Consider the following 13,572-nt stretch of genomic DNA (forward strand, 5'->3'; position numbering starts at 1 on the left):
GGTGGGATGAATTCAGCCCATCATTACAAGGGTGTAATGTGGTACATTTGAATGCATGCTCTGTGTGGGAAGATGCTGCCGATTCACGTCATGAGTGGAAGAGGCCTGCCTTTTGTTTGCCAGTGATAGCAAATTTTACCTCAGTATTTGTCATTTGCATCTAAATTCTAGCAGTTCTCTATGATTTTGTACAGCAAAATCATATTTATCTGTGGGTGTGTTATGAATTAATTGTGCCATAGTTACAGAAATACTTCAACCGGTCCTGAGAAGAGCCAGCAGGATCAACAAGGCTTTTTAACTCAGATGTGGTACCACTCCAGTGTGACTATAATGCCTGCATGAGCGAGATGGGTTGCAGCCTCACAGATGCTTTAATGTGGGTGGATGCCTGATGAGTAAGCTGTGCTAGATAGGTTTGAGCTTTGGGAAGAAGGAGTTTGTTTTTATCTGCAGCACTCCTTGATCCTTGTACAAGGCATTAAAAAGCCAAGAGTCAGCCAGAGACCAGGAAAAGGTCTTTGCTTGGGCTAAATGAAACTTCTTACCAGTTCCAGCTGCTCCCACACTTCTTTCCCAATAACTCTAGCTCTTGGGAGTGCCTTTTACTTTGAACACAACACACAAGTGCACCGTTTATCTTTGGCACTAGGTTAAAATTTCAATACTATCTTGAGTTCTGAAAAATTTAATTCAAAAGCACACTAGTACCCTTCCAAACACATGGGAAATCCCTGATATTACCTGTGTCTTGCTTATGTAAAAGAGAAAATATGGTGGTTTTAAGTGTGCATATGGATGCATGTATATTTTTTTTTCCAGCAAAAAACCTCACATTTTACCATTCAGTATGTGGAGGGAAGAAGAGTTTTAGTTCTGAGAATCAGCACCTAAAGTGGTGATTAGTGAACACAACACATTTGAAATGGCCACGGCTGCATAACAAATATAGTTCTCAGAGAGCTCTAAGCTCTAGCAAATTTATGTAATTTATAATATTACCTCCTTATTATGTTAATTTACGCTCCTCAAAACAGAACATTTCTTTTGTTTATAAGGTCATAATAGAATGGTAATTGCTTTTGCTTATGTCACCAGATGGCTTATGTTTATCAAAATCTGTTTTTTCCTAGTGTAACACTGTCCTGATGCATTCACTCTGTGGGCATATATGAAGAAGGGCTAGCATTCTAGATCATGAATATAACTGACTTTCTTTGGGTTTTGCCATTAATGGATCTCTTGATTTTTTAGCAGCACCAACTGTCTTGATTTACGATTCAGGAATGCTGATGGTGAGGCAAATTTAGCAAGCAATTTTTCTGCCCAACTGTGATTCATATTAGTATTACTGAGCCATCTGCTAGGTATTCTTTGTCCTCTACAACGAGAGGGTACAGCTTTGTGCAAAAGTCTCCTCAGTTCCCTTGCTCACACTTCCGTCAGCAGAAGTACAAAACAGGGAAGATGGACGATTTTATGGGTTAGATAATGGGATGGGCAAAATCTGTAGTCTGTTCCTGCCTCTGCTACAGATTTCCCGTGCAACCATGAGTGAATCATTGAATTGCTTTTTGCCTTATCACACCATCTGCTAGAATGAATTTCCTTTCTCTTTTCTTTTTTCATGTTTTGTAACTACTTTGCTGTAATACAGCAGGGTTACATTTTTTTCTGGAAATACATATAATAATAAACAATTCCTGATTTTCTCTGCTTAGCTTGGAGTGAATAAAATTTCAGTAACTAACATGTCAGTGATATGAGTTGTGAGACGACTTCAGACAGATGTTTTCTGTGCTAATCTAATTTACTCCAAAATCATAAACTGGAATCTACACTAACATACAAAGAGCAAAGGAATCTGTAGTTGTGACCATGGGAAAATAAAACATGAAGCATTTGTGGAAGTTTATTTTTCCCCATGCAGTTCTGTTTACTACAAAATAGTCACAATATTTTTTCCCTTTAAATGGTATTGCAATAACCAGTAAAAGGTTATTTTGCTTTATAGACACTCAGTCCCATGTTATTGACTATACTTTATTAATTACCAATTTTTACTGAAACACATTTCAAAGAAATAACCTGGTTTTATAATAACCTTTAGAATTTTGCACCTTTAGCACACATAATGTTTTAACTGTCATTTCAGGATTGATTCTTTCACACAAAGATTCAATTTTAGAAAAAATCTTTACAAATTTTAGTTCAAGATTAGCATTATAACTCATCACAGTTGAAGTCTCATCGTCTTCTGATTGTTTCTTAGTGTTATTGATCAAAATAGAGTAACAAGGAAAGATTCAAACCTATTAACATTGTAACTACAACCTAAAAAGTGCTTGCTTGCTGGGGAGAATAAAGCCACAGGATATATAAAATACCATCACAAAGACAGATATGCAAAAAAGTAGGATGAAACGAAACACTTATTTTTCTGATATAAACTATGTTAATGCTTCCATTTAAATTCTCATTTATAAATGACAGCGCCTTATGAAATATGTCCTGAAGACTATTTGATGTCAATGGTGTGGAAAAGGACCCCAGCTGGGGACATGGCATTCAATCGATGTCCTCTTAATGCCACAGGTACAGTACTACTTTGAAATCTTACGATATTAAAAAAGGGGAAAAGTATTTTGCTTTGTGCCCTAGATAAATTATTACTAGACTCATATAAATATGCATATATATGAATATATCTATATAAACCTCACTTATTTACTTATGCATATGCATGCAAAATACACATGTACACAAGCTGCCTCTTACAGCTTACATACATGTAAGAGTCTCTGGTGTGTATACATGTATCTGTATATATACATATGTATACACATACATATGAGCATTATAGCCACAGAGGAAAAGCTGACAAGAAACCAGTTTGACTGGATCTATGGGGCAAAGCGATGAAAATGAGGGAAAACATAAAAATCTTTTTAATTAAGAAAACACTGCTAAAAAACAATCAAGTAAACATTGAAATGTGTTCTAAGATCTTATAGAACTCTCCATATGATCATTGCATGAAATTGTTTCTGTGTCTGCCTTTAAAATAGCATGGAATATAGAATAATAAAGGTTTATTCTTTCCAGTTGCTCTCACTTATATAAATATTTTCTGTCTTCTTTGTGTCTTACAGGCACCACTAGCAGACGCTGCTCTCTCAGTGTTCATGGAGTGGCCTTTTGGGAACATCCAAGCTTTGCTAGATGCATATCAAACGAGTACAGACACTTGCAGCATTCAGTAGGTGCAAAGTCAGCTTTAGTACTTGCTCTGTTTATTCATTACTAATCACTGGCGTAAAAAGAAACTTACTTATTTACTCTTAGGTTTCTGTTAAGCAGTACCAAGAGGAAAACAGATCTGAGAAAGAATAATTTATGTTAATGGATATTATTTGGATCTTTTATAATGCTGGTGTTTGTGAAAGAACCCTTGTCTTACTGTAGAAGTGGAAAAATTAATCAGATTCCCTTCTTTCCTGTCCACTGTGGGAATTTTTTATAGGGATCAGAGGCAAGACATATTTTAGTTTATTAGAAAATGAGATGTGAATAAATGAGATTTCCTGGAAGAGCAACTTGCTGAGAATTTTTTAATGCTGTAAATTCTTTAATTGCAGAGTAGGAAGCTGAGAATATTTCTTTTTGCTATCAAATTTAGAACTTCACCTTCGAGTGTAACAATAGGAAATGATTATAGGGTAAATCTATTGCAGTGTCTTTGAAAAGATCAAGTAACTCTAGATGAAGAAATATATGTGAGGTTTTTTCAAAAAGCCTAACAAAAAGTTTCTTTGCATAGCATAGGCATTACACAATTATGTTCTGCCTAAACATGTTTACATGGATAGATGTAATACATTATGTATATTGCTTTATAAATATGTTACCATGGTATATGTTAGGGATATTAGTTACCCTCTATGTCCCTTAGCTGAAGCATTCAGCCATGTTAATGCTATAATGGGAAATGAGCCTTTGAAGATTCTCATGGACAATGGGTTTTCTCTGCATGATATATTCTACTGACTTTCTTATTACTCTGCCTCCTTTTCCAAGGGCCACTGCTCCGTTTATCATTCAGCAGAGGCACACTAATACAGCTCTGTGCTTCATAACTTCCCAGCTTCTCAACCAAGTGCAACACTTCTGTAACATGTTTAAAATTCTTTGGTGTCTTGAAAAGCAGTAGCCTGGCTTCCATTCCTCAAATCTATTTTCCTACTTAGAGGATTCCTACTTAGAGGAGATTTTGATTAATTCCTTTGAGCTGCATTTCTGTTTCATTAGACCCAATTTATTTGAGGCCCGGGATTCAGTTTCAAGGTAGGCCAAGGCAAGAATTATTTTAAAAATAGGACAGAATAGATTGTCAAAGGAATTTTCCCCACTACATAGAAGCTTCTATTTTACACAGCTGCCTGCATGTACGTCTCTCCCTTTAGTGTTCATGCTCAAAAACACATTGAGTTGGATGTAATACTTTTGTATTTAATAATTTTGGTATTCTATTCTGTTGCAAAAATTTAATTTGTTTTGTCTATGCTAGTTAGCAACTCGAACTATGCAAAATGCTGTTTCACGCTATTCAGTGGTTTGACTTACCTGGCTTTGGTAGGCACTGGTAATTTTTCAAGAGCTGGAAGTCTGACTTGTTGAACAAAAGAAGACTTCTCTAACCTACAGCAGATTTATCTTTTCTTTCTATATTTCCTTTTTGGAAATATTAATTATGAGTAAATTACACTGTGAAATATTCTTTCTGCCAAAGAACCTTTAAAAAAAGATAATGCTTCTTTAAAATTACACAAGCACATAATCATATCTTTTTGCTGCACAAAATTTAAAGTCTAGCTCATGTGTATACAGATTAAAGTAGAAAAGTGGACTTCTTTTGCACTGGGGAGCTGTTCACAAAGAAAATTAGCCTTACATCTCTCTGCTTCTCCAAGTGAACAGCGCAGCGTATTTAAAGAATCAGAGAAAACAGAGGTAAAGACCTATAAGGTCATCGCCCTGCAAATGTAGGCTTGTCCCCCCACGATACATATGTCAGTTCCATAAATCCCTGGAAATAGCGCTTTATAAGGAAGCTGCTGACAGACGGTGTTGCTATAATAAATATGTGTGCTTATGAAAGCATTTATGAGTTGTCTCAGTGCACTTAACTTACCAATAAAGTTATTTAACCAACTCAGACCGGGAATAGAGGGGGGGCATCGCTCTGAATATTCCCATAAAATCTGAGTTGAATCGCTTTCATTTATTATCTGAAATATATAAAAGAAAATTAGATGCACAGTCTTAAAAAAAATCATGTTCCTGAAGTTCATATAAAGCAGTTGATATACATAAATGCAATATTTAATACATTAAAGCATAGAATACAGACAAGTCCCTGTCTTTTTGCCCTCAGGACAAGCTGCATATGATCTAGAACCAGAAATCACGTAGTGGAATTCACATGATGCTGTACCTAGGAAAATATCATCTAAAGAAAAGTGTTCTGTATGATGGGAGCCAGAGAAGATTTCCTTGGCCATAGACCCTGCTAACATGGCCAAGCAGGTGCTGAACTGGAAGCTCTTAGTTATACTAGTAAATAAGCTTTTGCTTAAAAGCTATCCCTGTAGTCATCTGCACTGTTTAACTGTGTATGCGCTAGCATGCTCCCTGACCATTTCAGACCATACCAGTGAGCACTCTCCCAAATAATGCCTACCATCCCTTAGAGGATAGCATAGCAAGCAATAAAAGCATGATTTTCTGGGACAGAGGAGGGATAGAGAGCTTAAGTCAGGAAACCACAATTCTTTGCTATATATAGTGTAGAATTTTACCACATAGCAACAGGTGATTGACCCCTGAAGACTGTTTCCTTATTGTATTTAACTACGGTAGATTCACTGCCTCATACACAAAGCTTCTTGTATTTTTACAGTTTTCTCTATTACTCACCTGGAATTGACATGGGACAAATTTCTACCCTTAATAAGCAGTATTAAAGAAGCTGAAACCCAGCTAGTGCTGTGTGTTCTTCAGCTTGACTCAAGACTTGTACTAAGACGAACATGGTAGCTCTGTAAATCATCCTAGAATGGCACCATATTTTAATCTTAAAATCCATTTGACAGTCTATTTGTAAAGATGGAGAGTCATTAAAGCTAAAAATACACCCATAATACTAAAGATAATATACTTTGCTAATAATCCCCAGCCCCATGAATAACATAGCTTTTTTTCAATCATTTTTTACAGAATGTGCCAGGCAGACTTCCTGCCTCTACTGCATGCCCTGGCACTTCAGATGTAGGTAATGGAACCTCAGAGGAAAATGGGGTTGAATACATTTTCTGGACTCTTTTTGATACATATATCAATATTATGCTTAATATTCTAAACAGTATGCTTAAACAGTTTCAGAATAATTCCTAGTATTAAATTATTAAGTCTCCTCAATATATTTTTGAGATGTACTACATCTCCATCTTTTGTTGATGGAGAACTGAGACCACTTAAGCAGGAAATTTATCTCAAGCCTTCTGAATTAGTGCCTAGCTACTCTTCCTTCTTAATGTTCCTGCATCTCCATGGGACAACTCAGAAAATACCTGGCATAGTAAAAATATAACAACCACTGGGCCTCTAAAGAAACTGTGCACTAGAACACGATGAAATAGTAGAGTGGAATGGTTTGACTTGTGGAGATCTATACTGTTTGTGTCTTTCAAGGACACCATGTCCTGCACAACAGGAGTTTGAGGAAAAGCAGTTAAGAGAATTATGCATGTCAGTTGTGCTACAAATGTACAGCCTGTACTTCTGTTAGTTCGTTTTACCTTTTGCACTATGGAGTACAGGTTCCTTTTAAAGCTAGGGATGATAATTAGATATCTTTCAATAACAGAACCAATTACTCATGAACAATTTATCCTACATTTGATACTAATCAATCATCAAATGAATTCAACAAATACTGTTTGACCAGCTTATACAGCTGGTTGACTAATAAGAAAATTTATTCACTGAACATATTAAGGGACAAAAATGCCCAAATCCATTAAATAAACCTTTGGGAAATTATTTGCTTAGCTTTAATAATAATATTTAAAGAACCTAATTAGGATTATTCTTCCTAAGGCATTATAAGTGGAAAATTCAGAGTGATAAATAGGTAAACTTTGCTTCCTGAAATCATAATAGAGCATCAAGTAATGGCTTGATGAGCAGAAAAAGAAGCATCACAGATCATACACCAGATTTTGTTCTGTTTTTCTTGCACTCTCCTAATGTGCTTGCAGTGTCTGCAACTTTGCATTAAGAAAATGTTCTTAGTCAAGCACAGTGTCTTGAGTCTGTTACCAGTCAGTTTAACTGAGAAGAATATTTTGCCCAATTATGTGCAATTTGTTAAATGTATTCTTGGGAAAGAGGAGATTACAACAAGAAATTCTTCCAAGTGTCTTTTTTATTGTGGATGGAGATGAAGTCATAAGGTTTAATAAACTCTAATGGCAGAGGATATCCTTTCTTCAGTTCTTTCTGGAAAATTCTTTGTCACATACTGATCACCAGAGTTTTATTAATAGTGAGGAATTCCCTTCCTTTCTTTAATTTCATCTATTTCTCTCAGAATTTGGAGGATTTTTTCCCTTCTATAGGATAGACATTTGGGTTTTCAGACCATTTTACCAAATCAATTACTGCTATGTCAGAAGTTATGGAACTTGCCTGTTCTCTCTTTCTACCCTTGCCATATAGTTTCATCTTCTGAAAACTGAACTACCTCAGCCTAACTAACATACTTTAATCTCTTTAAAGTGTATCTGTTGCTAGCTTAATGGACTGTAGAAAGGCAGATTAGATGATGATCTAATGACCCAAACTTAGCCTGTATAATATTATGAAGTATGTTCCTCGTTGCTCATTATCTTCTTTTGATCTGGAAGCAGAAAATGATGTGCCTAATTATTTTACATAGAATTGTCTACTTTACCCAGTACTTGGCTAGTCTGGACTAGTGTCTTCTGAGGTGTGGTTTGAGAGGTTTTTTTACTTTATTTGGATAAACAGGGTATAATCTTTCCAGAGACTTAGAAATTTATTTGTACTGTGATTATGAGTGACTGCAAAACCAAGAATAGAACCAGTGATTAGGACTCCACAAGCCTACTTCAGATGATATCCAAGAAAAAGAAAAAAAGTCTGAAACTGAAATGCCTCAAATAAGAGTGCATTGTGCATTTTGCTTTCATATGCTCTTGAAGCTTATTGAATTTGGTATGGTACAAGCAATAAGACCAAGAAGCAGGACCTCAGAATTAGGAATAATCTACATTATCATGCATCCAAGAAGCATAGATAAATAATTCTTCATCTATTCTTATACATTCTGTGGATAATAGCCACATAAAATAGAAAAAAAACCCACAGCAAAATAAAAGAAAAAAAAACAAAAAACCACACAACTAAACAAACTGAAATAAGAAACCACTCACCTCATCCCCAATTGTCCAAAATCTAAAATCCAGGAAAGAAAAGATGAATGGGAACAAATGAAAAAAAAATAAAATGAGAATAAATTAGTTAGGTGTGGAAGACCAATGAGATTTCACATTTTATAAGCTTTTTAGGAACTGAATATTGAAGCTTTTCTGACCATTTTTAATGAAAACCATTAATGCATAAAATCTTACCATGAAGCATTAGAAATTTTTTTTGTGAAAACTGAGGAAGTACTTGTATACATAGGTTATTTCTATTTTCTACTCCATTATGCATTCATACTAAGCAAAAGGATTTATTGAATTAGGAAAAAAAAAAAAAAGAAACAAGAGAGAAGATAATTTTGTAAGGGATCAGCTTAGAAAAGTATTAGTAATGTATTATTGTCTTACCACACACTGAAATAGCCCTTTTGCCTAAAGTGAGTTTTCCTCTACATGTCTTTTGGACACTCTAGTTTGGAAGAGATTTGAACTGCACTCAATGATGAAGGCTAAAGCCCATTATCAAGAAACTCCGTTCCTGAAAGACATCTCCACTAGTATCAGAAAATGCCATTCCTCCTGCCATAGGCAGGGCACATTTCAGAAGATCAGATCCCTCAAAGCCCCATCCAACCTGGCCTTGAACACCTCCAGGGACAGAGAACACACAACTTCTCCAGGCAACTTGTTCCAGTGCCTCACCACATTCACAGTAAAGAATTTCTTCCTAATATCTAATCTAAATCTAACCTCTTTCAGTTTAAAGCTGTTCCCCCTTGTCCTGTCACTACATGTTCTTGTAAAAAAGTACTGGAAGGCTACTATAGGATCTTTCTAGAGCCTTCTCCCTGGCTGAATAATCACAGGTCTCTCAGCCATTCCTCATAGGAGTGGTGGTCCATCTCTCTGATCATCTTCGTAGTCCTTCTCTGGACTCACTCCAACAGGTCTATGCCCTTCTTATTTGGGGATCCCAGAACACAGTGCCACTTTCAGTGATATAACACCTAACATGACATGCATTCATGCAAAATGGGCTGCTTTTTATCAGAAAGTTGGAAAATGAAAATCTCTCTTAACTCTTGAGAGTTAGGAAGGAAAAATCTACATATGAATTATCACACTGATGTCAAAATATTAGCACTTACAAAGGAGCATGGGAACTTACGCAGGTGAATCTCTACATACCAACCTAATAATATAGATATAAAAATGCATTTCTGCTGCTTCTGCTCATACTATAATTTTGTTTCAACTTTTTCCACAGCAGTGTTATTCACAATTTTGCAAGTGCTTGGCTAAAATATAATTTGATAAAGAGAGCTTTGAGGTGAATAATGATTTGCTCAGCTGCAGCTCATTAGAGATGATTTTGTTTTTCCAAATTATATTACAAGGGCAGCGTATCAGCCTGTCCGTGTACTCCTCACTGAAATGACTGCTGTACTCTTGGGAATGAAAGGCTTCCTCCTAAAAAATTTACTGCTCCTTTTTTTTGCTAGTTTAGTGCTTCATTTCTTTTTATATAGCTGCAGAGCAGGCAGGCTTAGTTTTATAGGTTTGAATGCAGAGGCCTCAAAAACAACATTTTTCCTCAGTCTATACTTATATTGATGTGTGCCAGCTATTTCTCTTCACCTTCACAGCTTTTGATAGGCAGGTGCTTTCCTTTCCTTGATTTGCTTGTAAGGCTAGTTCTGTTATCTTCTCTGGAGGATGAAAAATTTTTCTCTCATCAGAGAGCAACTGATGAGGAGATTATGACAGACAACAGTTTTCTCCTGCCTCACTGACATTTTCCTATTTTATATGGGAGAAAATTAAAACTTCAGTAAAAAAAAGGTGATGACTGTCATCACTGTTGACTTGATGGTGAGGGCACTCTACAACCTGAAAGGAGGTTTCTTCTCCTAAAAGTGTCAGGATAAGAGGAAATGACCTCAAGTTCCACCAGGGAAGCTTTAGACTATATACTAGGAAAATGTCTTCCTGGAAAAGATTGTCAGGCCTCAAATCCTGGATGTATTTAAAAGACGTGTAGATGTGGCACTTGGGTACATGGTTTAGTGGTAGACTTGGCAGTGCTGAGATAACAGCTGGACTCAATGATATTAAAGGTCCTTTCCAACCCAAATAATTCTAAATAATAAATAATTCTATCATTCTCTGGTCTTGCCAACATATACATGCACCTCAATCTTAGAGATGCTATACAGTAGGAGAAAACATTTGTCTGCTTTTCTGCAGAAGCACATCACAGATTTATTCAACCTGAAGAGTTCCTTTTCTTCCTTGCTGCTTTTGAAAATCTGTTTTTCACTTGTTAAATTCAAAGAAAAGTCCCAAATATCATTTCAGGGTCCATAATAATTTTTCCATGTCTGGAACACACATATTTACCAAAGATGAATGTGTGTGTTAAATGAAATGTGCTCCTGTGTTTGCTGCTGCTGCTGTGTCTTCTGCAGTAGTGAGCAGCTGTGTTCTCTGATCACATTGATATTCCCAACCAACCAACCAACACTGCAGCCACAGATGAACTTCACTAGGGTATGGCCAGAGGTGAAACAATAGAAAGACGTTTAAAAGCTCAATAAAGAAGGATTTCATCTAATTTTCCTATAAAGTCTACCAGAACTGCTGGAACTTTCACTCCAACTGAATGTGGAACTAGCTGTGAAATGACTGCAAGAGTTTGTCTTGGCAGGAGGAGACAAAGAGGTGGTCACATCACCTTACACTTACAATCATTCCCTTGCTTTTTGTCCCCTACTTCATTTGCTGCATTCTCCCACCGTGATTTATTGAGTATATGAGGGTAAAAGGATTTTACTCTTGCCTATGACTTTATGCAGCACACCCATTCAGAAATTAGGGCTCCCAAATAATGCTAATTTCCTTGAAAGAAACTTCTTGGTTTGTCCTGCAAATAAAAGTGAGTGTCATGGAAATGGTTGCTTAGAAGCAAAAATTAAGTAAGTATAGAAATTGGTTAAAATAAAATAAGCATTTCAATTGAAGCATTTATCAGAGCTTTATGGTTTAGGGACGTATATTTACAAGGAGACCATGTAGCATAAAAAATGAAAGACAACTCATTTTTAGTACATCCCTTTTTGACCTGTACCCTTAGCCATTCAGTCAGTATGGAGAACCAGGAGACTTTACCCCAAGCAATGTTATGTCTGTCATAAAATTAAAAAAGCCCTCTCAGAGTCGTCATTCTCTTTTTCCTCTCAACTCTTGCTCTTGTCAGGTTGCATTATACACAGATAACACAAATCTTGAAGACATGCCCTCTGGTTAAAAATAGAAGCAACAATAACAACAACAAGATCTCTCACACAACACACCAACGTGAGCAGGATTTAATCACAGATAATTAGAACATTTAAGAGCAGTACTTAATATAATAATACAAGCCCTGGTCAACAAACACAAAAATAAGTATAAAAAAAAAAAAAGAAGTGATCTGGTTAATGGTTATTTATTCCTAATCTTGAGATTCATTTGTTATTCTACTGAGAGCAGACTTATCTATTCAAAATATCCATTAAAATGTTTTGTTGGATCCATGCACAAATCAAAACACTGAAAACGTGTAATTACTTTCTCTCTGTTACCTATTCAATGCCTATAACTCAAGGATTAGTATTGACAATATTGATGATGATGATGACAATGATGATGATGATTTTGATTAAAAAAAGGAATTATGCAGTGGGCTAAAGTGGTAAAAAAATCTCTTGAGCAACATAGTAGCCTTCTTATAAAATAGAGCAGAGAAAAAAAAAGGCACAGAAAGAGTGGAGCATTCCTCTGAGCTGTTCACATTCTTCTAAAAACATTTTTGACCTCCACACATATTAGATTTTTTTTTCCAAAGATTCTTCTATAAACCTGATCACATATGGAATTTAATTTTAAAGTTGTGTTTCCACATGCAATTTCATCTGTGCAGATATTCATTTTGCCTGAGATTAATGTCTAAACCAGCAAAGGATTCTGTGTAATTAATCCACTTTCTTTTCTCTAAAGCCAAACCCCTATCTTAATAGACATTTTGCTTAAAAATATTTGGAAGTATATGACAGTGGAACAACTGTTTTGATATAATGAAGTGATCCTATTTTATTTTATCTGTATACAGCTAAAAGAAGTTCCTTAGAGCATTGGGTTGTAGTTGTTTCAGCTGAGCGCACAGAGGCACAGACTGAAGCACAGTTTCTGCAAAAACTTGGTTCAGGAGATTGCACACCATGATTGTGTAAATGCAGGAAAGCTAAAGTTCCATTTCAGGATACTCCTTAAACTTTGAATTTTCTGGTTGGGGTAAATTATAGGAGGCTTTAGTTGGGGTTTCAGAACATTTGCAGGGATGTGTTACAGAATTACAGAACTGAAAGGAAATTAATGAAGTCATCCGGCCCAAACTTGTGTCCTATCAGAATCAGCTATACTTGTGTTATTCCAGCTTTATAATTTTCTTGGCTGTTATTAAGGCCTCCAGTGTGGAAGTCTGCATAGTCTGTTCAGGTAAACTGTACATCCTTCCCTTTACAGCTGTAAACTTTTCTGTAATTTATATCCTTAATCTTCCTTGACACATTGTATATAAATTACTTCCTCCCTTTTCTGCTGTACACAAAGGGAATATATGATTACCTTCTGTGCTCAAAATGTTTATTTAATAGTGTGTTATCAAGATTGAAATTGAGACTACTAACTAATTTCACTGATGACAAAGTGGAAAATTACTTTGTATTGTTTGAGCCACGTCCTTCATAAAATACTGAACATATAGAAAATATCTCTAGCATGATATTAGGTTATAAATGTTTGAATGTATACTTGAAGATGTATAGCCATGTCTTTAGACCTTACTCTGTTGATGAAATTATATTCTCAGACACTGAAACAGCCTGAAAATAGACAAGTAAATTGTAAATAATTTATTATATTGAGGGAAAATAAAGTTCTATGCCAGAACAGTCAAAGAACTGTATTGAATATCAGAAAAAAACACCCTGTAATGAAAGTTTTGTCAAATATGAACAACATTCTT

General features: G+C 35.7%; 1 protein-coding gene across 1 annotated transcript in view; it reads left to right on the plus strand.

The window, feature by feature from the left end:
• The window catches only part of ADGRB3 (adhesion G protein-coupled receptor B3), a 440,870-nt gene that overhangs the window by 199,646 nt on the left and 227,652 nt on the right, over window positions 1-13,572 (plus strand). The window contains exons 8-9 of the mRNA XM_063389429.1: window positions 2,494-2,595; window positions 3,153-3,259. Of these exons, the coding sequence (XP_063245499.1) occupies window positions 2,494-2,595; window positions 3,153-3,259 (209 nt within the window). The remainder of the gene's footprint in view (window positions 1-2,493; window positions 2,596-3,152; window positions 3,260-13,572) is intronic.

This window comes from Prinia subflava, chromosome 2 (genome assembly GCF_021018805.1).
Source record: "Prinia subflava isolate CZ2003 ecotype Zambia chromosome 2, Cam_Psub_1.2, whole genome shotgun sequence".
Taxonomy (NCBI): Eukaryota; Metazoa; Chordata; class Aves; order Passeriformes; family Cisticolidae; genus Prinia; species Prinia subflava.